General features: G+C 37.4%; 1 protein-coding gene across 11 annotated transcripts in view; it reads left to right on the plus strand.

Annotated features, from left to right (window-relative positions):
* ANKRD6 (ankyrin repeat domain 6) overlaps window positions 1-16,720 on the plus strand; it is a 261,561-nt gene that overhangs the window by 212,989 nt on the left and 31,852 nt on the right. For 10 of the 11 annotated variants that reach the window (XM_074187154.1, XM_074187153.1, XM_074187152.1 and 7 more), the window contains 4 exons: window positions 5,501-5,599; window positions 7,669-7,767; window positions 12,722-12,820; window positions 14,519-14,617. In XM_074187154.1, coding sequence (XP_074043255.1) covers window positions 5,501-5,599; window positions 7,669-7,767; window positions 12,722-12,820; window positions 14,519-14,617 — 396 coding nt within the window. The remainder of the gene's footprint in view (window positions 1-5,500; window positions 5,600-7,668; window positions 7,768-12,721; window positions 12,821-14,518; window positions 14,618-16,720) is intronic. The other variant, XM_074187159.1, reaches the window with a different exon arrangement.

Consider the following 16,720-nt stretch of genomic DNA (forward strand, 5'->3'; position numbering starts at 1 on the left):
TAAGTTGCCTTTTTTTTAGGTTGTTTTTTTTTTTGCAAGGCAAATAGGGTTAAGTGGCTTGTCCAAGGCCACATGGCTGGGTAATTATTAAGTGTCTGAGACCGGATTTGAACCCAGGTACTCCTGATACCAGGGCTGGTGCTTTATTAAGTTGCCTTCTAATGAAGATCTAAGTTTGATTCAAAATGATTAATAATAATAGCTAATATTTATATAAACCTACTCTGAGCTGCTAAGTGCAAATTATGTTTGCCCTTCATTCTCGAAGAAGACTGAGACATCAGGGAGGTGATGCCATGAGAAGCACATGTATTGGATTTGAGTGGGGCGGGGTGCTGTGCTAAGTCACTGGTCTCACCTTCTCCTTCAGAGTCATCCAGATCCAGTGACCAGATTTGAATTAGGTGGTCTAGAGATGGTCCTGGTTCCATTGTGTGAGGTAATCGGGACTAAGTGACTTGCCCAAGGTCACGCAGTTAGTTTGTGTCCGGTGTCTGAGACCAGATTTGAACTCCTGTACTCCTGACTCCAAGACCAGTGGATCCTCACTACAACCTGGGGAGGTGGTTGCTATTATTGAGAAAACTGAAGCAGTAAGAGGTTAAATGACTTCCCCAAGGTCATACAACTAGTAAAGTGTCTGAGGCTGGATTTAAACTCAGGACATTCTGACTCTAGGTTTATGCTCTACACATTTTGTCACCCAACTGATTGCTAAATGAGGAGACTGGCCTCCTGAACCACTTCTAGCTCTGAGCAGTCATGGTCTTTCTGCAAGACTTCTGTTTGGTTCTCTAGCATGGAGGGATGTCTCTGTCTTCATTCCTCTGGACCAGATCTCAAGTATTTTTTCCCCCACCTTTAAACCACATATTCAAAATCACTATATGGTGATTTCTTTAACAGTTTACTCATAAAGAGAAGATATATGACAGATTTAAAGAATTATTGCAAATCTTATCCTCCAAGGAACTAAAAATGGACCTGAAAGGGGGGGGGTGTCACTTTCCCTATTTTTATCTTACAGTTTAGGATAGGAGGATAAAACGTCATATCCCTATTGCAGAAATGGTATATCCTTGAAATTTTATTGCATACATATTCTTCATATGAGCATAGTGTTTGGCTCTTAATAAAAAATAATAAATAAAAATAATAAAAATTAAAAATAAAAAGGTGCTTAATAAATTTGTCAATGAGATCCCTCCACCATGCACGTGTAGTATTCAATTAAGAAATATTTGTTGAATGAATGTTATTAAGACTACTGCATTCCTCCTGTCATTTCTTTCAAAGATTTCAGGCATTCCTGGAGGGTTTTTTTAAGTCATAAAGAAATCAGGGAAGATGTTTAAGTTAAACTGTATGATTCCCAGTGCAGCTCCTAAGTATCTTTTAAGGAAGACTGAATGAAGTATAGAAACCCTCAGCTGTGGAATTCAAAATAGGAGATGTTTCAACATCAAAGCTATTGCCTTTATGGAAAGGAAAGATTGAACATTAAAATGGCTTAGTCTATTACATTTGAGAGAGACACTGAGATTCAAGGTGTGAAATTGTTAATGCCTCTTTGGAAACAGCATATAGACAATAAGTTGCTAGCTTTTCTTACTTTTCTCTCTGCTTTCCTTAGACGAATTCAGCCTTTATAACTAGGGGACTGCCAAGTTTAAATTGGAGTCATGTGTATCCAGACTCATTCTCCTATACTAAATTGTGCCCCCAAGATTCTTTATTCTAAAAGGAGCTCGTTATCCAATTGTAGAATGACCTAGGTTCAAATTTGACCTCTAAGGTTTATCATCTTGTGACCTTGAAAAAAATCACTTAACCTCCTGAGATTCAGTTTCTTTTCAATAGTAAAATGGGTAGATTGGACTAGCATCTATAGCTGCTTTTTAAAATGTTAATCTAAGGCTATATAATATGATCTGTGAAATGGATGAGTTGGAGCTTCCATTCTTTTTCTCCTAAGTTGTCATGTATTTTCTGTACCAGAACTGACAAGCCATAAAATTCTCTTTGTGTGATACAGATGGAGCTCTAATTGCTATCTCATGATGAAAGTCATTTGATCTTTGTATGATTCTGATAATATCACTGAAAATTTGCAGAAAATACTGGCCATCATAGAATTGAATAGTTTATGTTAAGAGCAATTTTCCTTAGAAAATTAATTATAGAACTTAGAGGGACCTCTCAATGGCCATTTTGTATGCTCTTATGCCAGTAAATTCCTACTATGACATACCCCCCCAAAAATGGATATCCAGCTATTGCTTGAAGACATGGCCTCTAATGAGGGAGAGCTCTTTACTTCTAGGGGCAAACTGATCTACTTTGGTATAGCTTGACTTATTAGGATATTTTTTTGACATCCAGTCTGACCTGGCTTCTTTGGCACTTTCTCCCAATACTCCTAGTTCTTCCTTTTAGAGTCACACAGAATAAGTATAATCCCTACTCTATATGACAGTCCTACAAATACATGACTACAGCTATCATGTCCCCTCAGAGTCTTCTTAGCACTAATCTAAATATACCTCCTTCTGTCAAGTGATCCTCAAATGCCATTTCCTTTAGCCCTTTCACTGTCCTAGTTACCTTCCTTTGAAAGTTCTCCATTTTAACAGTGTCCTTAAATTATGGCACCCAAAATTGAACACAGTATTTCACGTGAGACCTGAGTAGGACAGAATACAGGATTGTCTTCTCCTTATGCCTGGAAAATGGGTTGTGATGAACATTTAAAGCAGGATGTGATGGGGAGAGAGAAGATCATAACAACAGATAACCGTGCCATTTGAAAAGAATGAAATAGGTCCTATAACAGTATGGGGATGTTGCAGATAAGTCATATTCACCATAACCAAGGGTTTTTCTGCCAGCCCTGTGGAGAGCTCTTGATGAAAGTTAAGACAGTGTCAATAGGCCATCCAGAATAGAAATCTAGTAGTCTCAGTAGTGGATTGGAGCATTTTGTCCCAAAAGAGTCCATTACAAATTCATGTGGCATACATATGGCACTTTCTTACCATATGTATGATCTTCATTTTTAACTTAGGAGTCATTTTGAAGAAAACACTTTTGAGATTTTCCTAGGGGTGAGGAAATGATACTACTATTAACAATTTTTAAGATAATGAATTTATAGAATCATAAATGTAGAACTAGAAGGGACCTATGGGGAGATAATATTCATAAAGTGTTCTTTTATGTATCAGTTCCTGATACATAGTGGGCACTTAATAATTGCTTATTTCATTTCTTTCTTCCATTCTTCTTAGTTTACAAATAAGAAAACTGATATGCAGAGAAATTACATTAACTAAGTCAATCTTACACAGATAGAAGGTAAAAGAGGCAGGATTTGAACAAAGGCCTTCCTACCTTCAAGTCCAGGAAACTGTCTACTATGCCAGGCTTGAACATGAAAGAGAAACAGACATTGCAACTGTTATTAAATGGTAGGGGCTATTTTTTTGGAAGTATTTTCTCTGATCTTTAAATCCTATGGAAATATCATTGTCATCATTACTTTACATCTAGAGGAAACTATCTCAGAGAGCTTAAATAAGGGTGGCCAAGGTCTTACAACTATTGAGTAGCAATATCCTCAAACAGAAAGAGTCTGACAGCTTTCACTGTATAACACTACCTCTCTAGCCAGCATTCTAATATTTCTTACTCTTTTAAAAGAAGGACTTACTTAAACCAGAAAGGAAAAATAACTTTGATGTCTGAGATTAAACCACTTCCAATTTACATCACAGATAATTACAAACTAATAAAATAATTATATAAATAGACCATAATTCATTCAAGTTATCTCAGAAGAGAAAGGCCTCTTCTAGCACTTATATTTTATGAATCTATAAATCTCTTCCTCTCTGAGCTAATTGCATGTGTATAGAACTCCTGGTGGTAGAACCAGAGAACATTAGAGCAAGAAGAAACCATAAAGATAATGTAGTCCAATACCCTTATTTTAAAGATGAGAAAATTGAGATCAAAGGTGTTAGTTCGCCCATGTTACATATTTTAAATTAGTACTAGAATTCAGAGATCCTGATTTCTAGTACTTCCATTGATCTATTTTACCTTGTATTTATTGGGGTGACTATATAAAAAAACAGACTTGGGGCAGGTCACTGAACTTCATTGGACCTCAGTTTTCTTATCTGCAAAAATGAGTAGGGGGAGAGGTAGATTCTAACCTCCAAATTCCCTTCCAGATCTAAAAGCCTATGACATATTAAGAAGTGTCTTTTTCTTTCCTTAATTTTCTTCATTAAATGTTTCAGAAAAATTGTGCTTTTAGATTCCATAGGAGAAGCTTTCTCTTCTATAGTACTGAACTTTCCACACCTAGGAGCATCTTCCTTTCATTTTTCTTTTCTATTTTTCTACTTTTTTCTCTCTTCTGTCCTTTTTCTCTTTCCCTCTCTTACCCAGACTGGATGGGTATGTGTGAAGCTGGTCCTGATGCTGATTGGCCTGGAAGGTTTGATCTTCCATGTTTCTGATCTGGGTTGGATCACCCATTCTTAGGCAGCCTGATTTCTCACAACTACCCACTAGTCTCAGACTATTGGATGTTGGTCTTAGTGAAAACATCTGGAGTACTGTAGAACTTAAGTGATCCATCAGCCTTAACTTTCCTGAGAAGGAAATATAGGTCTGTGCCTCTATGCCCAGTTATTTTTTTTCAACTTGATTGAGCGAATCAATTTCATTCATCCTCTTGAGAGACAAAGGGATAAATATTTGACAGTTCCAAGAATCTAAACCTAGACATATATATATATATATATATATATATATATATATATATGTATATATATATTAGTGAGAATGGTACTATGAAATCTCAGATGAAGCTCAGCACAAATACATTATGAATATAAAGTGCTTGGGTCTTAACAGCTCCCCAAGAATTCCTCACAAGATATCAATGAAAAATCAACAACCTTGAATTGCCATTGACCATGATCATTATGGGACAGTTGACAAATTGTTAGGGGGTCTGAATTGTAAGTCATTTACTCAAGAAAGAGATGGTGATGCCTACTGTAATGGAGAGAGAGCCCCCCCCCCAATTGCATTCTATTTTCTACCTCTAAAGATGAACTGATCCAAGATTGCCAGCATAAGTCCCAGATCCATTGCTCATACCAGGTGATAGATATACTATCTAGGCAACATCTTCTAACTGAATCTTGAAAATGTTTTAATTCACTAACCCTTTCTACTTTCTATGGCATTTATTGAATTGCATGACCCCTGTTTTGCAGCTGGAATAAAATGGCATAGGGTTGTTTGGGTGATGGGCTTGAGATTCTGCTGGGTCAGGTGGCAAGTGGAAGTCAGTTTTCCCAGAGCCCCTCTCTTCTACAGTAACAGAGTTCCTGTTAATGTTCTATATGCCTCACATGTTGGAGTAGTGGGCACGAGGATACAGGTGGAGAACAGCAACTGACTGTAACAACTCACTTTTCAGGGGGATCAGACTGCACTGCACCGAGCTACTGTTGTAGGGAACACCGAGGTCATAGCCGCTCTCATTCAAGAGGGGTGTGCATTGGACAGACAAGACAAGGTAAAAAGAGAAGATACACTGATCTGTTTCCCCCAGGTTCTGTGTAAGACTATCCAAACATATGGTTTGTAAATGGTAGATGAGGCACATGTTCTAAACATTTTTCATGATGGGAGTTGGATAACTCAAAGGGAATTGAATGTGCTAGGACTTGATGACTGACTATATCTTACCTGAATTTCCTTTTAAAGGAATCTAGACTCTCAGAAAGTTTGATTTTCATACTTTCATACTTCTTTGCCTACTTGGTGACATTAGACTGTACATGGATAAATCTATTTTTTTTAAAAAATAGCATATTGACCTGTCAGCCTACTGATCAGAGAGATATAACTATGAGTCTGAAAATCCTGGGTTCAAGTCTTGTTTCTGTTACATATTGGCTTTATGTCTGGGCATGTCATTTGATTTCTCAGATCCCTCTTTTGTAAGATGCAGAGCACATCCCAAACAATATTGGTGAAGGGAGTATATTATAATATCCTATATTAATGAAATCAAAGATCTAGTCACCAAAAAAGGAGGGGTGAGGGACCTAGTATGTTGGATGATCAGGTTTACCCAGAGGTATGTGTTCATTCCCCCTTTCTTTTTGCTTTCCATATTCCCTCTCATTGGATTGCCCTTATATACTCATCCCTTCTCATTCACTACTAGTGTCCACAGCTACTAGCTTCGCTACCCTCCCATAGCAGTGCTCTCAGTGTTTAAGGCCCCTCCAATAGACTTTATGGAAAAACTACTCTGAAAATAGAGACCACCATACCTAGGATTACCAAGTATAATCTTGCCAAGTACCATTAGTGTTGGAACTAAACTAACAATTTTTTTTTAGCTTACTGCCCACATTAGGAAGACTTCCTGAAACCCAAATAGCACTCATAACCAGGTCAAATCAGCAGGTGCCTACTTTGAAGTAGCTGTTATGCTTAGGGCTACAAAGAAAACCAAAAAGGAAAAAAAAATCCAAGAAATTCATAATTCAATAGGGGAAATAAAATGCAAACAACAACATAAGCAGAGCCCATACTCATTAGTAAAGAATACCTGTCACTTCCTCATCTGATTGTACCAAGTACACAAATCTTTCCTGAAGACTTGCAGGAGAATGTAGTTGTTTCCTTTCCAGATCAGCTACTCTCAGTCCTCTGCCATTCTCTCCCCTATAAGGCCTCAGGTACAATATTTGTGGCTCAAATGATATATAAATCTTTAAAGGCTATATAATTTGTTATTATTGTTGTTATCATTATTTCAAAAAAGAAAAAAGTTAAATAGTAAGGGGACAAGAGGATGGCATATGTTATTTGGTTGTCCTTTTAAAATTGAATAACTATAGCAAATATAGGTATCCTTCTTACAGAGGATTCAAAGACAAAACCATCCACTTTGTGGTACACACTGGAGATTTGAAGACAAAAATGTAAGAAGTCCTATACCTTAAGGAGTTAACATTCTCCCAGGTAGTTAGTTGCCTAAACTATTTACTGACAAATCATTTTTCCCTCATTGTCTGTTCCAGATCTTGAGATTGTTTGAGTATCACTTCATTAATTCACATTTTAAAAGAAGAGAATCCAAACCCCACTCACCCAATTGGACACTGTAGGTTTGTGAGTGGTTCCCAAGTCAGAGGGTATAATGGAACTTTGGCTTTGTTATTGAAACCTTTTAATACTTCTCTCTACAGCTGATATGAAGAGAAAATTAGGTCCTGGTTATAGTCAGGTCAATAAGCATTTATTAAGTGTTTATGTTTTCACAAACACGGGGCATACAATGAAAGGTAATAACAGACCCTTCTGGAGCATCCCTCAAGTAGCCCAAAAATCTCCCTGGAGAATAAGTTCTTCAGGAATCCAAGAGTTAATGCTTCACCACATTTTGTAGAGGATTTGATCAGGTTATTTATGTCTTATATGCTTTGCATACTTACTGCCTAATTGCAAATCAGAAGTCTAAATCTGCTCTTTTTGTCTATATGTGTGTGTGTGTGTGTGTGTGTGTGTGTGTGTGTGTGTGTGTGTGTCTGTCTGTCTGTTGGTCTGCCCATTTGTGTTTTTCTGTAGGATGGGAATACTGCTCTTCATGAAGCATCCTGGCACGGCTTCAGCCAGTCTGCCAAGCTTCTCGTTAAAGCAGGAGCCAATGTGCTTGCCAAGAACAAGGTGAGATGCCAGCAGGTGACAGGAACTTCTCCTTCATGAGGTAGAGAGGGCCATGTATTCCTTTTCAGGCTAAGACCCGGTAGTGACATTTGTCCATGGATAATGACTGAATCGTGCCCTAGCACTCAGAGTCTTAGACAGGAGTGAATCCTGCCAGGAAATGCTAGCTGTTGAGGTGAGGCCAGGGGCAGGCTGACGCCTGGCTCAGGACAGCAGCTCCACTGAGAACTGCAATAATGATTGCTCTAGTCTCTCTCCCCCCATTTCCTCTGGAATTTTATATCTAGTGCATGGCGGCATCTTTCTGTTTCCGTTCAAAATCAGCTTAACCAGAAGGTGGTGACAGATGCTCATGTTTATGTCTGGCATGATGTTGCATGCCTTTCTGTTCTAGTGAAGCCCTTCAAAACTCACTATTTTTATGTGCATTCCTCAGGTTGGGAATGCCACACATCACATTTGGCAAGAATAAAATTTCAGTGGTGTTCATGAGCAAACTAGGCAACAGAAAAAAAATAGCAGCCAAAAAGAAGACTCAGTTTTGTTCCCTGGCAGGCTCTATTTAATATTTTATGGGTCCCCAAAATTTCATAGACTAATAATAATAATAATAAATGATATTTATGTAGCACTTTAAAGTTTATCATGTGCTTGATGTAACATTGTCTCATTTTGATAACTTACAAGTATAAGTATTCAAAGTAACTATACAACAGGCATTATTATCCCCCTTTTACGGATGAAGATACTGAGATTTAGACAAGTTTAGTTGCTTTCCCATTTTGTCTACAATGCCATGCTTCCTCTATTTCACTGGAGAAGTTAGCAGTTCTGCTGCTAGTTATAGCCAGTAGACTGTATTAGAATATAATGCTGAAATAGAATAAAAATATTCAAAATTAGAGTTTTATGTGGCAGTGGAAGTGGTAGTGGAATTACTTATATCACATCCATGGCAAACACTGTGGTCAGCAGTGAACTCTATAATAAGCCACTTTACTGAGCCTGGATGAGTACCTTCATTTAGAACACAAAAGGTCTTGAAGATCAGGTAAATATCTTGCAGATAGCAAAGATACACTCAACCAGTAATTATTATCAAAGATCTGTTTAAACATAAAACAAGCATAAGACAAGTCAAGGAACTTACATTGTAAGTGGTTATCTACTTTGACCCCATTTGATATTTTTGGGGGGCCATTTAGAGGTAAAGAAGAGAGAAGACAAAGGGGAGGGACTGGAAATGAAAGCTCTCCACAGAATGACCCTAACCTTTGTCTCCAGTCTTTAACTCTCACAATTCTCTGCATTCATCCATTCATTCATTCACTCAAAAAATATTTTCATCTGCCTACTATGTACTTTAGGGGAATTTAAAGGTGCTCTCACAGGAGTTTTACTGTTAGTAAGTGAAAACAAGTTCAAAGAACTGATTCAGTCTGACTGCTATGAGAAATTGAGAAGGGAGAGAGTTCACTCACTTGGGGCCAAAGAGAAAGTGTTGCCTAAGCTGCGACTTGATAGAAAATATGAACCTAGTCTGATCTAGTTATTGTCCTCCACCTTGCTCTTCTTTGCCTTCGTTGCCTTTGTCTGTGATACTTGGATAACTGACCTTCCCCTTCTTTCTGGATTCTCTGTCCCTTCCTTTCACCTCTTCTTTCAAGCCTTCATTGAAAAGTAAGCTACTGCTGATTCTCATTCTGAATTCTTGTTATACTTACTGTTCACACCATGTGTATCCATGCTTCCTTGGACCGTTATTTTATGTATATGTGTCTTATCTCCCCAACTAAATTGTAAATTCTTTGAAGAAAGAAGTTTAACAACTTCGAACAGAATAGAGTACATTGCACATAGTAGGGACTCAACACATATTGGCTTAATTGATCTAGCTAAACCTAAAGAAACTTGAATAATTTATTTAAGACTAAAACTGAACTGATCAGAGGGAAACAGTTCTTCCTCACATTAAAGAGGGGTTTTCCTTTCTATGAAGAAATGAGCACCAGTACAAGATCTAAAAACCTTCCCGATGGCTCTAATACAAAGATTCCTCAACTTCCTTTGACTCCCAACTTCTGCTAAACAGAATGAGGGAAAAGATGAAGTTTATTCCTTAGCTATTTACTATAAGCTATATATTATCTCTTTTCTAGCTATCTATTATCATCATAATAATGGAAATACAACAACGAGTGTTTTGCATTCATGTAGAAATTTTTTCAAATTTCAGATTTTCAAATCTGATGCCTCTAGGGAGTGCAGTGGAGAGAGTGCTGGACCTGAAGTCAGAAGGACTCACCTTTCTGGGTTCAAATCCACACTTAGACACTCATTAGCTGTGTGATCTTGGGCAAATCATTTAACCCCAGTTTTCTCATCTGCAAAATGAGGTGGAGAAGGAAATGGTAAACTACTGCTATATCTTTGCCATGAAAATCCCAAATGGAGTAAAAAAGGTCAGACATGACTGAACATCAACAAATTAATCCAATCCAGTAGATTATTAAACTCCTAGGTTGAAGGTATTATGCTTAGAACTGAGGATACAATTACAAAAACAAAAGGCAGTCCTTCCCTCAAGGAGCTTACAGTTGAATGGGGAGACAGGAAAGCTTGAGGGATGCAACACACAAAAGTTCATAAGAAAGGGGAAAAGGAGTATATCTTGTTCCATGAATTTGAAACCAAGGAAAGTAACAGATCCTGAGTGGAATGAACTGGAAAAAGTCTAGTTTCTGCCCTCTTTAAAGGAAGGCATCAGAAGGAGTTAGATACTCCACCTCCAATTAGAGGGGAGAGAAGGCATGTGGTATCAAGGGGAGGTGATGTAAATCAAGTTTTCACATACATAATCTTGTTCTGTCCTGTGAGGTAGGAAAGGAAGTCAGATATTTTCCCCATTTGACATGTGAGAAAATTGAGCCTCCAAAAGTTTGAGTAGCTTGTTTAAAGACATACTCTTAAATTGGTGAAAGGGGCAGATTATGAGTAAGTCCAGGTCCTTTCCAGGAGATCATTAGTGATAGAAAGTTTTGAGGGGATGTGTCTTTCATATGCTTTTGCTCACTCCCAACCAAAAGGCAGCTTAGAATGCTGACTCTGGAATCAGGAAGACCTGGGTTCAAATTTGACTTCACTTAATAGCTGTGTGACCCTGGACAAGTCACTTAACTGTTTTCCTCAGTTTCCTCCTCTGTAAAATGAACTAGAAAAGGAAATAGCAAATCACTCCAGTATCTTTGCCAATAAAACCTCAAATAGGGTCTGGAAGAGTCAAATATAACTAATCAACTCAAAAAAAAAAACAACCAAAAGTGTGGCTTTTCCAGTCTGTCACAGTCACAGTTTCATATAATCCTCCCTTTGTGTCTGCAACCCTAGAACTGACTCCTTGGGGGATCAGTGGAGCATAAGGACTGTTTCATTTTTTTAATTTTGCGTTATCAACACCTAGTGATAACTGGCAATGGAAGGAGCTTAATCAATGTTTGCTGACTAATTGATTAGGATGGGGGGGTAATGCTAGATTAGAGTCAAGGTCCTTTTTTAGATCTCAGCTACTGTGTACCTCATCTGGCTATATAGACAACATCTATTAATATAATGTTTGAAGTAGAATACAAAAGAAATCTTGTAGAACTGAACATTTTAATTATTTGAAAAGAACTACTTAATTGTTCAACCATCCAATCCCTTTCCGCTCTTTTTTTTTAGCAAGGTAAATGGGGTTAAGTGGCTTACCCAAGGCCACACAGCTAGGTAATTATTAAGTGTCTGAGGCCGGATTTGAACCCAGGTACTCCTGACTCCAGGGCCGATGCTTTATCCACTGTGCTACCTAGCCGACCCCCTTTTCCACTCTTAACCAGGGATGAGTACTCAATTGATCAAGCCGAGTAACTTCTCCCCCCTCTACCAATGAATGCCACATGTACAGGTTACCCCTAGATTACCCTAGATTAGTTTAGCTAATACCTTTCTTCCCCTTGAGGCACTTGTTGATAGTTAATAATAACAAAGAAATGCAAGGATTAAAAAAAATCCCAAAGGGGAAGTTCCCTTGTTTTTGAAGAGCATCCAGGTGTGAATAGGATTTTATACATTCTGAACTTGGAGTAGAGGGGAAAGGTGGGCTCATCTTCTGAACTGATAGCTCATATGATCTGTTCCCTCCCTTTCAAAAACACAAGAACTCTTAAACCCCAAATGAGATCCTCGGAGATGCTAAGGAACCTATTGATTGCATTTGGAGGGGAGTGAAACTTATTGTGGGAGAAGCAATCAATAGATTCCTTAGCAGGTCTGAGGATGTTATTTGGCCCAGCTTTTAATCTCAACCTGAAAGACAACAAACATGCTAGACCTTTTCACTTGCTACTTTTTTCCCTTGCGAGGGTTATCAAACTGACCTCTGGGTCCTCACAACAATTTCCAAAAAAAAAACCTGGAGTCAGAAGGTTGACTCTGCCCATCTGGAATACAAGAAGATACATGCCACCTAGAATTGATTCCTCATGGAATATTTTTAATATTGCACTTTAATGAAACTTAGCTTTTCCAAATAATGGAAATAAATGGAAAATTTGAGTATTTGAAAAGACAAAATACATCCTAGTTTAGGTTCATTTATCATTCTTTTGAGGTACCATCCTGAAGTATTGTAATAAAAAAAAAGAAAAACTTGATTCTGTATTTCTAAAGGAAATGTTTTTTTCTTCCTCACTGTCATTATTTGTCTTGATGATATAGGTAAACAGGGAAGCAATTTGTATTACAGCCAGTTGTTCCCAGAGATCTAGAATGATGCCCCTCATCTGCTAGTAGTTCATTCCATCTTTTTTGTTGGGTTTCTTATCAAAGCCTACAACAGGCAATTCCTGGTAGTGGCTAATTCTGTAGAATTGTGTTTCTTAATGTTGTCCTTAATTCTTCTTGATCTCTCCCCAAGGCAGGGAACACAGCTCTGCACTTGGCTTGTCAGAACAGTCATTCCCAGAGCACCCGGGTTCTTTTGCTGGGAGGATCTCGACCTGACCTCAAAAATAATGTGGGTAAAAAAAAAGCAGCTTGTGATTCTCTCCTTTCTTACCTTGGGAAGCAGAGATGTAGAAAGCAAACTGGGGGGGGGGGAGGTGAAGGGAATGAATATCTAGAAAGAAGAGCTAAATAGTTTCTCACAATTTCTCTAGAACATGGTTTGTTAATCTTATTTCCAATATAGTTATTTAGAGATGTGGGGTAGGAAGATATTTTAGGTGTAGCTTCCACCTTCTCATTTTATTTTATTTATTGATAAATAAAAAAAATCAGAAATCAGCATTTTTGTTAAAATCATGTGCTGAAAAGCTTATTTTTTAATCCCTAAACCAGGGTCTCTTAATCTGGAGTCCTTGACTTTATTTTTAAAAGGTTTATAGTTATTTTGATATAACTAGTTTCTTTTGCAATGTTGTGTATTTTATTTTGTGCATTTAAAAAATATTCAGAGAATTATTCAACAGATGCCAGAACAGTGCCCATTACAAAAAAAGGTTAAAAGCTTATGTTCTAAGAGAGTCTAAAGGTAGAGGCAGATTCCCAATTGCATTAATATATCATCACTGTGGGCAAGGTCATGCTTAAATCACTGAAACATACCTTAGGCAATTTCTTTTTATACTTCCTCTCCTCTCTGTATAACCTTCCTCTTTGGAAAGGTGTTAAATTAAGAGAATTGATTTGACTGAAGGCTCCATTACATATCATTACAAAGGAGACCCTTCTTGGGAGGGTTGGTAGCCTCCTTGTTTTCTTAAAAGGAAAAGCTCTTATAAGTTGTTCCAAAGATTTCCCCTTTGACCTAGAGTTCTCTCCTCAGTCCTTTCTGGATTCTGTAGCAATAATATTAAGCTTGCATGCTCCTCATCCTCTAATGGAACTGTAATACCCAATTGGGAGGAAATATCAAGAAAACATCTGGAAGTGTCAGTAATTTAATCTGCCACCATTTTTATTTTTCATCTTTTGAGTCAAGTTTAGTATCTATAATCTTTCTTGGAAGTAGCAATGTCTTCATTATTCAATGTCTGAATGTCTTGTTCTTTTACAAATAACTCAGAAGATCATGGGCTCTGGTGCGGTCCTTAGATTGTATTGTTCTCTATGGGCCATCACCATCCCCATTTTGAATTATGACTATGTCATGGCAATGCCACTGCCTTGGATTCCATCAGATAGAAACCTATGCTTTTAAAAATTCGAATTGACTATTACACTGCCCTGCTGCTGTCTTCCCCTGATGAATGTGAATTGGCCATGGAGAATCTGCAAGGCAATAGGAAAGGCTGAAATGTTAAGTAAGCAGTCTGCATTAGGTCTTCCTAAAGTCTCCATGGGGAACAGATGTCCACTATATGAAAAATGAAAGCATTATTCTAATTGCCTTCCTGGTCAGTTCTGTATAATGAGTGCAAACAGTAGCAAAGTATGGTGAGAATGGAAGCATGGCATCAATTAAAAAGTGATGTTGCTTGCAGTTTGGCTTTTTGTTTTGGTTTTTATTTTGTTAGTCAAGAAAGGCTACTCTGCAAGATCTTTCCTAGTCTTTCTTTGCTTTTGCATCTCCAGCCAAAAGTCATCTTAATAACTCAGGTAGAAAGCTACTGAAGGGTAAGTGATGGCTGCAAGCTTTCTCCTTATTTGTTTTTGTTTTGTTCTGTTCTTTTTACTGACTAAAACATGCTCAGAGTTTTATTTCTGTTTGCAGGCAGGAGATACCTGTTTGCACGTTGCCGCTCGCTATAATCACTTGTCCATCATTAGGGTTCTCCTCAGTGCTTTCTGTTCTGTCCATGAAAAGAACCAGGTCAGTGCATGTATCTTATACTACAGTAGTGCACCCTTTGTACAAGGTTTGTTAACATGACATAGGCTGATGCTGGGTTAGAGGCTGCTATTGCCTTGCCTCCCCTGAAACTTCTGGGAATTTACTGTACATGACCCCCTGGGAACATGGGTTCTAGCCTAGTACCATAACCCTGGATTCCCTAAATAGCCTTATAGAGAGGGTGTGCCTGTGGTTTCTTATCATTTCAATGCATATCACCACATTTGCATAATGAACACTTTCTGCAGTGGTTTCTGTTGGTTTTGATATTTTTTTAAATAAACACACTCAAGGAAAACTTCAACTGACAAAGAATTGTGGCTTCATGGAGCAAAGGAATGGGATTCTTGGGACCTGCTCTACCACTGGCTTTATAGGTCCTGTCACTGCTCAAGCCCTATAAAAATAATGCTTAATTGTTCATCCTTGTAATAGCTGTGAGAATTCAGTAGGTTGATCCATGTGAAGTCCCTAGGGTGTATTGGAAGTATTATTGATTCTTGTTTATATATATATATATATATATATATATATATATATATATATACACACACACACACACACACACACACACACACACACACACACACACACACACACATATATATATATAACTACCTATATATATAGGTATATATAACTACCTGTAAATTGGATTGATCGAGTCCTGTAAGGGATCTGGGTTTGCATTTTTGAGTTGAGATACATAAATCTGAAGTTTAAAAATAAAAAAGGTGTCTGAGAATGTTTGAGATTCACTATATTTCAAAGAAAATAGCTTTGTGATATCCCTATTCCAAAAGACAAACAGGTGTGCTGGAACTGTAGATTATTCTGGTGAATAATCTTCAATACCCCTTCAGTTTTCTCCTCCTCAAATAAAAGAAACCCAAACTTTACTTATTATTTCCATGGATGGTACACCAAGAAATGGAAATGAAACATACATTTCTTTTAACATTTATTGAGGGAAAGAGATTATATTCAGATCCTGATTAGTTCAAGTAATGAATTTCCCTGAAGCCTTCTTCTCATTCACCCTGTGTATTTCCATTGGGCAGAATCAATAACCACATTTTATATAACTGTAACTCCAAATATGCAACTGAAATAGAGGTGGCTACTTTAAGGGATTCATTATTCGCTCTAATTGGAATTATAGCTGTATAGGTAAGACTGGATTTAAACATATATATATATATGTACATATATATATGTTTATATAAAATTAGCTTTTATTTATGCTAATTTTTTTGTCTTTGCTTGTTTGAGAGAATACCATAATTTGGAATAACTAAATCAGCATTGTCTAACCAATGACAAGCTATTCTTCATAGAATTGTTAGAGTTTATATAGAAACATAACTCTTCATAGGACAAATAAAAATACTTTAGATTTCCCTGGATAAAAATGTATGTAGGAAGTAGAGAACAAGTTAGTTTTTTTAAAAGAGTGAATTAGCTCTCACTGTCCTCTGTCAAATGAAGGAAGGTCCTAAGAGTAAGATTGCCTTATTATAGGTGTATAAAAACAGTTTGTGCTGGGGTGAATAGTTAGTATAATACAACTGAGACCCTCACACTCTCCCACCTCATTGCCATCTCCTTAGGTAGCCTATTTTCAGCATTATTGGTTTATTCCCAAATTTAGAGAGACTCAAATGGACCCTCTCTGTCTTCCTATCACACCACCAAAAATCTAAATTGCTCAGACCCTCAAAACTCCACTTTGTTGTCTTGCTCATTGACCTGTCTTAATACTGACCTTTCCATAGCCCAATAAGCTCTAGGATATCTCTTTACTAAGCAAACTCAATCCACCTTTCTCAAGCTTCCTGAAGTTGACTCTGTCCTCAATTTCCACTATTTTTGTAGAGGAAAGATATCAGTGGAATTCAATTCAAAGAATGACAGTCTCTTAGTTTAGCATTTCTCTAATGATGTTCCCTATGATGTGAATAGGGGTACTGTGAAAAAAATTGTGCCCATATTTTCCACTTTAAAATATGATTTGGCAATCAGTTAAACCTTTTCTAGTTCTTACTATATGTCAGTCATTATATTAGGTACTGAAGATACAAA

This window comes from Macrotis lagotis, chromosome 5 (genome assembly GCF_037893015.1).
Source record: "Macrotis lagotis isolate mMagLag1 chromosome 5, bilby.v1.9.chrom.fasta, whole genome shotgun sequence".
Lineage (NCBI taxonomy): Eukaryota > Metazoa > Chordata > Mammalia > Peramelemorphia > Peramelidae > Macrotis > Macrotis lagotis.